This window comes from Schistocerca nitens, chromosome 10 (assembly GCF_023898315.1).
Source record: "Schistocerca nitens isolate TAMUIC-IGC-003100 chromosome 10, iqSchNite1.1, whole genome shotgun sequence".
NCBI lineage: Eukaryota > Metazoa > Arthropoda > Insecta > Orthoptera > Acrididae > Schistocerca > Schistocerca nitens.
The window spans coordinates 92,203,698-92,216,842 of record NC_064623.1 but is presented as its reverse complement, the minus strand read 5'-3'; the positions used below and the strand labels follow the sequence as shown (position 1 = coordinate 92,216,842).

The 13,145-nt window shown below is 37.7% G+C and overlaps 1 protein-coding gene across 8 annotated transcripts in view; it reads left to right on the top strand.

The window, feature by feature from the left end:
• Positions 1-13,145, top strand: part of LOC126210336 (speckle-type POZ protein-like) — a 103,083-nt gene that overhangs the window by 18,015 nt on the left and 71,923 nt on the right. For 6 of the 8 annotated variants that reach the window (XM_049939548.1, XM_049939550.1, XM_049939547.1 and 3 more), the window contains exon 3: positions 8,877-8,931. The exons of the other annotated variants lie outside the window; for them this stretch is intronic. In XM_049939548.1, the coding sequence (XP_049795505.1) occupies positions 8,891-8,931 (41 nt within the window). In that variant the 5' untranslated portion in view covers positions 8,877-8,890. The remainder of the gene's footprint in view (positions 1-8,876; positions 8,932-13,145) is intronic. 8 annotated transcript variants of the gene reach the window in all.

Here is a 13,145-nt window from a genome sequence, read left to right as displayed (position 1 = left end):
TGTGTTGCAGTGAGAAGATGGAATAATAAAAACTTTTTTTTTCTTTTTTCCAAAAAAACACCATGACATGAATTCATTTGCTGGACCACGGCATCATGTGACCATTTAAGGCTCATTATTGCTGTGAACTGCTCACTTAAGCAGTGAATTTGAATGAGAAAATGGAAATACATCTTAAGAGAGTTGCAATCTAAATAGTCATGGCATGGAAAAGTATCAGTCTGACCACTATTAGAAATTGCTGGAACAAGTGCCTCATTGAAGAAACTGCAAGAAAATGTGACAGATTTCACCAGCAGTGACATCCAATCTGCACGTGATGTTCTGCTATGCAATATTTGTGTAGAAGACTTGAACTGTTGAGTAGTTGTCATCAATGAAGAACAGATTTTGGAGATCGTAGATGACAAGGACATTATTGATTCTGTTCCCAATGACAGTAGTAGAACAGTCGAGGATGAGGATGATGCAGCTGAAGAAGGAAGTATAGATGATGATCCCAGTACATGTGAATATGGGATAATATAAAGAAAGTGATTACATGGATGGAGTGACAAAATGAACCAAACCGAATTGAGTTGTTGCACCTGACGAGCGTAAAACAATACCCAATAATCTGCTTGAAATGTCCTGTCAAAGAAGGCTAACTGCATAGTCCATATCATTTCAGGCAGGAATTTTCATTTTCTCAAAAAAAATTTCTGCTCCGAGATACAGCCCTCCAAAGATGGCACTGCGGATACCATTTTCAAGATTCGAATTTTGGAAAAAAATTTCAAAATGCTGTATCTCTGGAACAGTTCTAGATTTTTTTTTAATAAAAGATAATTGCTTTGTGATTTCAAAGAAACCCTTCATTTGGACTTATCTACCAAAGTCCTTTTACTATAGCATTCTGAAATTTTTATAATTTATGAAAAAACTGCCAATCCATAAAATTTTGATTTTTCTTTTTTTCTGTTGATTAGCACCATATAGTTTTACATTCCCTGAAAACGAGAGCTTCCACTTTTAGGTTGAATAGGTTTTATAAACAATTGCAATTTTTGCCATACATGAATCATGTTTTATTATCACATAACAGGCTCATAAAAATCAGGACCTAGCCTTATTTAACATGATTTGAGTTTTGAATGATGAGTAAGGGACTAATTTTTCAAGCATTTTAAATGATTCCAAAATGTATGTGAAAGGTCAAAAGACTTAATGCTTTCGATTTATACAACTTCTGTGCTCTCTGTTTTATACTAAAATTAGCCAGTCAATGAACTAAGTGTGTTCCACTGCTTCAGTATCTTCCTTTGATAGAGCGATGCCTTCCTGTTGAACCAAGAGGAACTGGAGCACTTACAATGTTCAAAACATTTTGAACAAGAAGTGAGTACTGATGGTGTTGTTGCTGTCCTTCAGCTGGAAACCTATAACCTGCAGCTGGTCCATGCGGTAGCATAAAGTTCACTACAGTTTTACTTAACTCATAACTGGTGTCCATAATCTCTGCAATCCACCAGTCACAGTCGTACACACACGCCACAAATATCCCCCTTCTCAGATTGTGAATCTGAATATTATCCTGCTGTTTATGACGTGTTGGCCAGTCAAACACAATTTCTTCTCTCTTGCTCTTTAAAGTGTGTGCAATATGAGTTTGCCCATCACTTTGAGTCCAAAAATGTGTCTTCCGAATTTCTTTCACAGTAAGGACCATTCTTTTTTCTGCTCATGGAATTCATCGATTTCCTCTTTGGACAAAAGAATGGGGGCTGTGGTTGTGTAAGATTTCACGACTCTTGTAAAATCTTCAGCATTCTGAATTGCAGCTGTATTTGGTCTGGAAATATTGTTTTGTACATGCTGCTTCAGCAGGCAACCTACACCATCACAAGGCCCCTTCCCGTGACCATTAGTGCTATGTTCCCATTCAGTTTGCACAAGTGACTTACTCAATTCAAACAGCTGGTAATGACTAGGAGCACCATCAGATATAATGATGATCTTCTCTGCCCCTGTTTGCAGTTGAAGAATTTTGCGCATTGCTTGCAAAGCATGTGCTGAGTCATGTCCTGTGTCATCACTTACAATTGCAACACTTGTGGTCTTGTTTTGAAAATATGTCACACCTGTAAAAATTGAAACCATGTTATTACTCTAATGATATCCTTGTACTTGTAGGAACATTACCGACCAGTTCTCGGCAAAATTACAGTGAAGGGCTAAACATAGTTCTTCAGCCTGTACACACCCTTCCACTTTTGCAATGTGTTGTAGCAATTTCTTCAGATGCTGGTGTTCTACTGCTTTCATTGACCATTCACCAAGTTTATCAGTGAAACTATTGAAGGCAACAGTTTTCTTAATTAGTTTATTTTCCTCCCATGTCGCATACGTAATTTCTGCAGAGTTGTCTGATATGTCTTCCAGGCTAAGTGTCTGTAAAGACAGCCCTTCACTTCTTTCTTGAAGCATAGAGCTTATGACTCGACTTCACTGACCGTGGTTTCTTAACAGGACTAACACCAACCTCTGTAGTTGACTGATTCAGGGTATTTAATTGTCCCTCTATTGATGCAAAATCTGCATCATCTGCACCATGGGAGGCTTCACCTTGTCCAGATACTATTATTATTGTTATTCTGTCAAAACATTTAGAACACAAAAGGTCGTCACTGGAAACATCTTCACTTCGAAACAGTCTTCAATTGAGAACACTTATTCCCAACCTGAACATAGTCTGTTGTTTTTTGTTTGTCTTATATACCACCCTCTTATGGATATGCAAATAGTCTGCACACTTCACTCTCCTGTGGCCTCAGTCAAGACATTTCAACAGTCCTTTTCACAAAACACACTGCAACTGCGTCAACTGGCAAATTCCGCACGAAAACACAGATTTCTCCGGATGGTCTCAGATTTCTTACAAGGGAACCTTCCCATCGCACCCCCCTCAGATTAAGTTATAAGTTGGCACAGTGGATAGACCTTGAAAAACTGAACATAGATCAATCGAGAAAACAGGAAGAAGTTGTGTGGAACTACGAAAAAAATTAGTAAAATATACAAACTTAGTAGTCCATGCAAAGATATGCAACATCAAGGACAGTGGGAGTCTGGGTGCGCTGTGGTCCCATGGTTAGCGAGAGCAGCTACGGAACGAGAGGTTCTAGGTTCAAGTCTTCCTTTGAGTGAAAATTTTAATTTTTTATTTTCAGTTTATGTGACAAACTCTTATGTTTTCATCACTATTTTGGGAGTGATTATCACATTTACAAGAAAACCTAAATCGGGCAAGGTAGAAGAATCTTTTTACCCATTCGCTAAGTGTACAAGTTAGGTGGGTCAACAACATATTCCTGTCATGTGACGCACATGCCGTCACCAGTGTCATATAGAATATATCAGACATGTTTTCCCGTGGAGGAATCGGTTGACCTATGACCTTGCGATCAAATGTTTTCGGTTCCCATTGGAGAGGCACGTCCTTTCGTCTACTAATCGCACGGTTTTGCGGTGCAGTCGCAAAACACAGACACTAAACTTATTGCAGTGAACAGAAACGTCAATGAACGAACGAACAGATCATAACTTTGCGAAAATAAAGAAAGTAAAATTTTCAGTCGAGGGAAGACTTGAACCAAGGACCTCTCGTTTTGCAGCTACTCACGCTAACCACGGGACCACGGCGCTGCTGAGTTCGCATTCTCCTTGATGTTGCCTATCTTACATATGGACTACTCAGTTTGTATATTTTACTAATTTTTTTTCACGGTTCCACAGAACTTCTTCCTGTTTTCTCGATTGATCTGTGTTCAGTTTTTCAAGGCCTATCCACTGTGCCAATTTATAACTAAATCTGAGGGGGATGCGATGGGGAGGTTCCCTTGTTAGAAACCTCTTCAGTAAACAAATCAGCACTGAACAACAACAATACAGAAACCTGCAATGAACAACCATGACAAAGAAACTGACAAACTGCAACAAAGACAATAGAAATAAACATTGTAACAAAGAAATTAGTAAGAAATAAATTCATTTAAGACATACAATACCCTTGAAAGTTAAAAAATGATTTTTTAAAATAAAATCTGTCCATCTTAAAAGTGGAAGCGCTCCTTTACAGAGAATATAGTACTACATGGTACTAATCAACAGAAAAAAATCAAACTTGTCTGGATTGGCATTTTTGAAGAAAAAAATCTGTAAATTATAAAAAAGAATTCAAAAGGCGACAGTGAAAGAACTTTGAGAGATATGTCCAAACCATTGTAATTATGAAACAATTATCTTTCAAATAAAAAAACTCTAACAAAATATCTAGAACATTTACAGATATACAGCATTTTAAAAATTTTTCCAAAATTTGCATCTTCAAACTGGTGTTTGCAGTGTCATCTTTGGGGCCTGTATCACGGAGCAGGAATTTTTTTGGAGAAAACAAAAAATTGTGTTTCTTACTTACTCCTGAATTTTAACATATGCTAAATTCAATAACATTCTTTAAGGCATTAGACTAATGATGTGCTGTAGCATGCAGGCACTGTTATAAATTATCATACTGTGCTTGCTAGTGTACTTTAGTGTATTGACTCGTGTTACTGTTTGGTCGACTTTTGAGTGAAGTTTGTCTAATTACTGTGCCTTTTTTGGTAAGTTTTTGAGATGTTTTACTTCTAATACTCTTAAATTTAAGTACACTATGTATAATATTGCATTATGTATTTTTCTTCCCAACTTTCCACTCATAGTTTGCCATAACACGGCTCACTCTCGACATATTGAGTGTATGCTCTAACTCTTTGAGGGGCAGGTAAACACCACTAAAATTTACCCTAGTGGGGCAAGAAAATTTATTTGCAAATTGCAAATTTCAAATTCCTTTTACTTGTAACACACTTGTTTTAGTGTCTTGACATGTTTTATACATTGAGTTTGTAAAAATTCACTCAAACAACAAAAAAATATTAACATTAAATGTAATCACTACAGGTAACCACCACCCCATTACAGTATAAAAATTCGATATTTGGTTGTTGAACTTTGAAATAACTAGTTTTTATTTTTGTGGTATCTCTTGAAACAGTTCTTGCCTGCTCTCAGACACAAAGGTACTTTGCACACTGAACACATCCACACTGTTCGCACTGGATTTTTCTTTGAACTGCAAACTGCACATCTTCTAGATGATGAGTGAATTGGTTGATGTTTACTGCTTTCGTGGTGAATACTTTCGTCTACCAATTGTTTGTGTGATTTGATATGAGTTGCTGTATTACTTTGGGATACAGAAGCAAAATTAGCTGCCACTGAAACTATTTTTGGAGCCAACAAGATTTTGTACTCCTCTCGACGGAAGTCTTTATTGGAGAACTGCTCCATTTCGATTTCTTTGTGCATAATGAACACGTTTGTCACACTGCAGCCTAAAAAGTGGAAAAACAATCTCATCCACCATTTCTTGCTTTTTCTGTCAATAGCGTAGTTCATACTGGAATTGTAGCCTTTCAATACAATTGGACAAGTGATATTGGTTATTGTTCCATCTTTTATTTTTCGAGTTACTATGGACACATCTGATGGTGAATGACATGTTGAAATAAAGTTGACTACCCTGTTATCTTTCCATCTATAGATTACTATGCCATCATTGCTTATTTTGTAATCGAATTCCCCTCTAATCTTGTTCCTTTTTTTCCTTGAGTTTTGGCATGTTATTCCTTCTGGGATTTATTATTCCACAAGCGTACACACCATTGGATTTTACGTCCTTGAACAGATCATATGATGTAAAATAATTGTCCATGAAAATAATATGATTCTTTCCATGAAGATCACTGGTTAAATTTAGAACCACACAACTGCACACAAGACTAGAACTTGAACAGCTAGTCGTGAATGTGGGGTCATTTCCATCAGTGCCATCACTGTCAACACTGCTGTCACTAGAAGGCATTTCTTCAAATAAAATTCGGCAACATTCGTCCTCAGTTATTCCTTTTTGGCTAGACATATTCGATGGAGACGAAGAAAATATACTGGATGGAGCAGAAGGGCGGTGGTTAGCAGCACTAACCACACAGAAATTTGTCAGTAAAACATGGAAAATTCTATTTCAATTTAAAGTTACATTACACAAAGACTTATATGTGTTCAACACACAAATATAAGCAATTACTTACCAAAAATAGTTGTAGAAAGAAGAGCTACAGAGAATAGTGCACGCCGCTTCCAAGAACAGTGCTAACAATGAAGTAGTATCAACTATTGTTCTGAATACGTGGCAAAAATTCGCCCAGATGACCTGCACTGCCATCTAGCGGCATTGTAGGCAACAATTAGCTGGTTGGCAGAGAGACTACTGGCCCCTGAGTGGTACAGGGAGAAAATATTATGTGGTTAGCCACAGTGACCACCGCCCATTGATACCGTCTACGTATGTGGTTAGTTACAGATTTGCCTGCCCTTCAAAGAGCTAACACAGGAGTAAAGCGTGTTTCCCGTCAACCATGTTACATCGGACGTCTACTGTATATATTTTCCATTTTTCGCGAGCAAATTCAATGCTTATCTGCTCTTGTTATCTTTGGGTTGTGTAGGTGATATTTTTCCAAAAATCTTGATGGTGTCTCCAGTTTCAGATTGTACACACCAAACAGAGTAGTCACTTACTCGCCACCTCCAATGATTTTAGACATTCGGGTGGAGTGTTATCTATCCCTCCATATAAGCTCCATTTTTTTTCTTCTATCATGTGATTGGGGAACAGTACTTACTATCTCGAGTACTACTGTGCAAGCACTATGCTTCTCTCTGTCTGAATACGAGAGACCAGATCAACATACATGAAGAATTTCAACACAAGCCTAAGTGAAACATGTTGAATAACAGTGGTATGTGTGAAACCCATGCCCCCTAACAAAGCTAGATTCTAGATTGCTGATCTAGGGAGTCCCAGCTCCCAAAGAACATCTCACGAATTCAAAAGACACTCAGCCGGAGATCCTGTGAAAGATTCTTCAACATGACCATAGAAGAGCTGCCACCTGACTGTTCACCAGCACAGGTAGTGCCTGGTGACTCCACAACAAACTGGAAAACATGGAGAACCCTGTAACGCATAAGGACATCTGTCGCCCCAGTGAAAGCAAACATTATCAAGTTGGGTTATGATAATGTGGATGAAAAATTTACTGTGGTGCTGTGCAAGACATGGAACACTCCTGGTTGTCCCAATTTTCACTACAGATGCAACCTGGACTCTCTATGGTTAGTCACGAAAGAAGGCCTCGACGTGGCCCAATTCTGGGCTCAGAAGATTGCAATTTGGTTCCTGGATGGGGAAAAAGTAAAATAAGTTCTATTGTGTGACGAGACACTTCCTCCTCTTTCTAGAGAACTTTGATGTACTTCTTCTCACCATCTGCTAGTACTCTTAATGTTAGTATAGTGAAAATTATTGGCCTTATAACACATTGTAGGTGTTCTCACGAAGTTAGTTTTATATCTGATGATTTCACACCATTTAGAAAACTGTTTTAGAGTTGTAGCTGCTAATAAGTCCTGGAACCAGTCAGAAAGCTGGTCTGATATTCAGTAAGTGTATCAAATGTATTGCAGAACAGAGAATAAGATAATTCTTATGTCATCAGCAGTTTCCCTGACACTTATCCTTCGCTTGGAATGACTGCCTGTGTGGTTCTTTTGACATAACTTAAGACAGTTCCTTTGATACTATGAATTTCAGCTCATGATTACACCATACCAAACCCAAACAAATCAGGAGAAAAAAGGAAGGGAGAGAACATGGGGAAAATACGAAGGTTGGAACTTCGGTAGTGGCAAATATTTAATTACAACTTATACCAAATAAATATATGTTTCAAAGTTTTTCTGTCTTTCAGAGTGGTCACCAGCATTGCGTATAACCTGTTGCCAGTGATATGAGACCCCAGTGCCCATGGTGCTGACAGTTGAAGTGAAGCAGTCTGTTGTGCTAGAGATCTCTGTAATAGCTCTGAAGTGAATGTGATGATGTGCTTCCTTCGATTTAGAAATCAAGTCAAAGTCACAGGACTTAAGTCTGAGGATTTTGCTGGGTGGTACAGCACTCTCCAGCCCCCATTGGTCAAAAATATCAGTCTCAACTTGTGCCTTATGCAACTGAGCCTGTCCTGCAGAAAGTGTCACTGCTTTGTACTCTTACACTGTTCATTTGTGGAATGCAGCCTGCAACCATTTTAGAGAAAGAAATGGCGACAGTTTGTGCAGGACCCACCCAACATTTTGCAGGACAGTTCTCAGATGCAAACAGTACACAAAGTTACTGATTTGTTTGATTAGTGGGGCTGGGAAGTGCTGTATCAGCCACCACACTCCCTGGACTTAAAAAGCCTTGAGGGTTCAACTTGATTCCTGAGATGAAGGAAGAACTTTGTGGCATTTGCTCAGAACTGTTAGTGTTTCATTGGGCAATAGACCACTCCACTTGATCTGTCGACACAACTGGCAGCGCTAAGGGTATACTTCGACTTCGTCACTGGCAACGGATAACATACAATACTGGTTACTACTTTGAGGGACAGTAAAATGTTGAAACATGTATTTATTTTATTTAACTTGCAAATAAATTGTCACCACTATTGAAGTTCTAATCCTTGTATTTCAGGCGCATAGTTATCTGTATTTCATTGATAAAGTTTTATCTATTGCAACTAAAAGACAGTGCAGATTTATATTGTTTGTTTTAATGTTTAAGTACCACGGGTGGCATTTGGTTGCTTTTGAGTGCCCTCAACCAAACTGTCTTACTCTTGCATTTTGAGCATGATACAAAGATTTCATGAAAACTTTAAAAACTAGTTATGGTTTTTGTTTTGTCACAGGATCTCTATGAGAAATGTCTCAAGAACAGAGGACTCTGCGAAGGGCAGTCAGACAGTGAGTGTAACATATATTTTGAAACTCTTTAAATCAAAAGTTGTGTCTCCAAAACACATTGTGTAAAGATTATCTAGATATTCCCAAGGGTAACCCTTCTGCTGGTTGTCATTTAATAATTCATTTCACATTTTATGGTTGTGTTTGGCCTAGAGCAGTCTTGTATAAATTACCAATAGTAGTATGGTGCCTGTCCTTTGAAGAGAGATTGCTTTGTTGGATACAAAACATTGGCAAATGCTTGTTCCCTTGTATCACAGCCAGATAGTTTAGAAAATTCATTTGTTTATTGAATTTTTACGTATTTCACACCACATTCAAAAGTGAATGTTCAAAAAATGGCTACAGCTTTTACCATGTGATTCTTGTGGTGGTTCCATTTTTTTCTTTTTTTTTTCCACAATCTGCCTGCCTCTTTGTTATTCGCTTGCATGTGCAATCACAAAATTGTTGTGCTATGTCAGTCCTCTTCCTCATTTTTCACCTGTAGTAACCTCTTATAGTTTGTGCATGCCATTAGAGAGATTAGTATTTTGGACAATAGCAGATGTAAACCTGCACTTACGTTCTTCTTCCACCTGGATTTCCATGGGACCTGTGGTAATAATCCCAGGTGCCAAGACAGCTCTGAACTGTGTGAACATAGTGTGGACCACCTGTGCCCCTATATGCTCAATTACTTCCATGACGACATCTTCCAGCCGGGTAACTGTGTGTCTCAGAAGGCTAGAGTCTTGCTCAATGGTTTGAGGGTAGTGAACTCACATTGATGTCTTGGGCAACAATTTTGCCTCACAGCCCAATGGAACATGTTTGCTATGCTGCCAGGTGTCAAGTCTTTGCCCATATGGTAATTGAGTGACTTGGATGTATGCATATGGTGCCAAAGATCTATGGAAACCTACTATGGACTTGTTGAATCCATGTCATGCAGAATCGTTGCTGTATTACATTCCCAAGGGTGACCAGTGGGCTATTAAGCAGTTAGTCATAATCTTTTGACTTATCGGTGGCTTTATATATTTCAGTATGATTAAGTATAAATCACTGTGTGTGTGTAAAAAAAAATCCCATAGCTTAAGGCAATCAAGTAAATGGCGAGCATGTTTCCATATTTTTCTCGGAGAAAGTGTACTGTAACTGTATAATTCACTCTTTCCGTATCACAGGGAAAGGTTGCAGTATAATATGTGTTATGTGCAAAGAAGTTACTAAATTTGATGATTGTGTAACAAAAATCCAAATTGTGATTATGTAGAAAATTTATGTCATTGAGTATTAGAATAGTGTTTCCAAGTGATGTGTGATTCAGCTTGTAAGAAATGTGCTGGATGACAGCCCCCTTGAAATACTTTAAATTAAATATGATGCTTATATAAAATAGAAAACATCCAGCAGTATCAAATCACAGTGGTAGCTCTGAGATCTGTAGCATTGTAAATATCTAGGGCTAAGACAGTGATCACTGTGCAAATGCCCCGAGACACCTTGGAAAACTGGGGAAAATGTGGAAGTTTTCTCATATGGGGGAAACCCGGGAACCTCTTACAATTCCATAAATTTCTTCATTATTTTAAGTTTGCAATTAAATTTTTGTAATTTTGACTGGTAAGAACTGGTAGTCTTAAAGAATTGCACTTGATGCTGCTACTGCAAAATAATACTTGAACAGTAAAACATAAAACCTTAATTGCAAGAAAATGCGCCATTTACAACACCACCACCAAACTGCACTCTAAAGCATCTGCCAACAGCAAAATGTTAAGACAAAGACTATGAAATACTTCGTTACAACAAATTGCTTTCAATGAGTTTGGTGTCCCAAGTGTTCACGTTTCTGACAGGTCACGGTAAAATATTGTGAACGTTGGTTTGAGAAGCATTACTTTCAAAGGAAATTTCCTTTCTTTGCAGGATAAATTGGGTTACACATGAGAATGTACGATGAATTTCTTAAATCTTGGAGTGTTTGACTCTCATTCAAAACCTGGCACTTTGTGAACAAGCCTCTTTGAAAACTTTCAGGCTCAGAAGACCAGCCATTTATGCCATTATTTAAAATTTTACTAGCACATTTGTGTTTGATATATCTTGAAGGGCGATACATGCTTTACAAAAAGATTAAAGGTTAGTTTTTCATATTTGTTTTCATTCTTTCCTAGATTGCAAATAAGGCAAAATGATGGCAAAACATATAATTATCCTAGGGGACAAAAGTGCAAGGTTAGCTGTTGAGCAGTTTTACATGTAATTTGCTTTTCTGTGGAAAAGTTGAAGTACTTGGTGTAAGATGTATTCGGCTAGATAACCCTCAAAATGTTCAGTACTTAACAGTGAAATTTGTAATTGTGCTTGTTAAAAATATTGAGCTGCTGCAATTTAAGCTGTGCCATAGATCCTGGCAAACCACACCGTAGGAAAAAACAGCAAAACATTTTTGACGTCTGATATTGTGTGTCAAAGCTTAGCTGTACTGTATGTATATTAACTTTAACCATTAACTGTGCCTATTTGTGGGTTCACACTACTTAGCAGTAACATTGCTATTGGCTGACTAAAGACTACATCGCATGTCCTTTGCTCTGAATGTTTCCTGTCACTGGTTGGTGAGATTACATGACATGAGCTATGATTGGCTGACAGAAGTGCATTGCAGTCTCTATTTCAGTGTTTTGGAAGCTGTTGTGCGGTATTTGGTTTAATTCATATTTGTACCTTTGCAGTATGAAATTATACACTGTAAAAGTTGCCAAGCGATAAAGATCTTTCCAAAACGCACTTTTTTGTGGTTTGTTTTTTGTTTAATTTACTAAATTGTTGGGAAGTTCTATGCTGGTATATAAAACCTTCACCATTCAAGGGATTTATAAGTTTTACAGCTCCAAGGGAAAGTATATTGCAACTTAACAAGGAAAAAATGTACTTCAACCCCTGGGAATTGTGTTTTTCATCCAGAAAAAGGTGTATTTTCACCTGGAAAACACTGTTTTTAATTGGGAGATCTGGGGAAAAATCCAGGATACCCTCCTCGCACCCCCACACCAGTGGCATATATACCTGAGTAATATGAAATGAAATGGGGTAAACATGAATCAGTTGTAGAGAAGAAAAACAGGAGACCAAGATTTGTTGTATGTTCTGGATAACGGTGGTGCCTCATGTACAAGATGCTTGTGCAACCATTTCTAGAGTACTGTTGTAGCTTATGGGCTCCCTATCAAGTAGGCTTGCTAGGCTCATGGAGATCAAATGAAAATCTTACGAAAAATTAGAATTTTTTCCTCACTGAACAGAACTGTTAGTTCAGATCACAGATATTCAGGGAACATTGTCCACCATTCTATCTCCATTGTACACTGTGATCGAAAAGTCGTGCACAAGAAAAATAAATGTACCATAAACTGGGTATACTTTGACCGCTGTTGTTATTTTGACCACATGTATAGCTGTCTACTCACTCTCCGGTTGGTGTTTTGTATATACTGTTTAGTGGTAAAGTTTCACCATTATATGCTTCATAGTGCCACGGAGTCTCGATTTTCTTGCATGACAGTCTGTGAAACTGTTGCAACCTGCTTCATTTGTAATTGTTAATGTACGTACAACTAACAAACACAAATATCAATTATATATTGCCCAAATTGCAATCTGTTGTCATTCAGGCAGTGATCCAAGTATAACGTATAATGTTAAATATTTCCAGAAATAAGGAATGAAGTTTGTTTTGCCACAAGTGGTAGATATTGGCTCAAGAAATGAAAAATAGATAACCTTAGTTCTAACTGCACAGGAAGTTTTGCAACAAGGCTTTAAGTTCAACATGATTAATTTGAAGTTATTATGCTCAACCAAATTTAGACCTGTATGTGTGGTACTTCATCCTGGTACCTCTCATTAAGTTCTGTAATTTTGGTGATGGATCACACTGTTTGATTTACTTAGCATACTAGGTTTTCCTTTATATAAGGCATAGTAAGGCACTTAAGATTGGTGTGTTTATATCTGACTTTCATTGTGTTTTTGAAGTAGTGACTGCAAGTCGAATGGTAGTTGACAGTAGTGGTAGAAGTATAGGCGGTTAGTGTATGCTAACTTTGAGCACCTACCATTTTTTCCATTACTTTCTCTGCATTTTACAAAATGTATTGTAGTAATTGGTATGTAATCCCTTCATACAATCTCCTGTGGTCACTACCATAAATTTCACAGAAGTT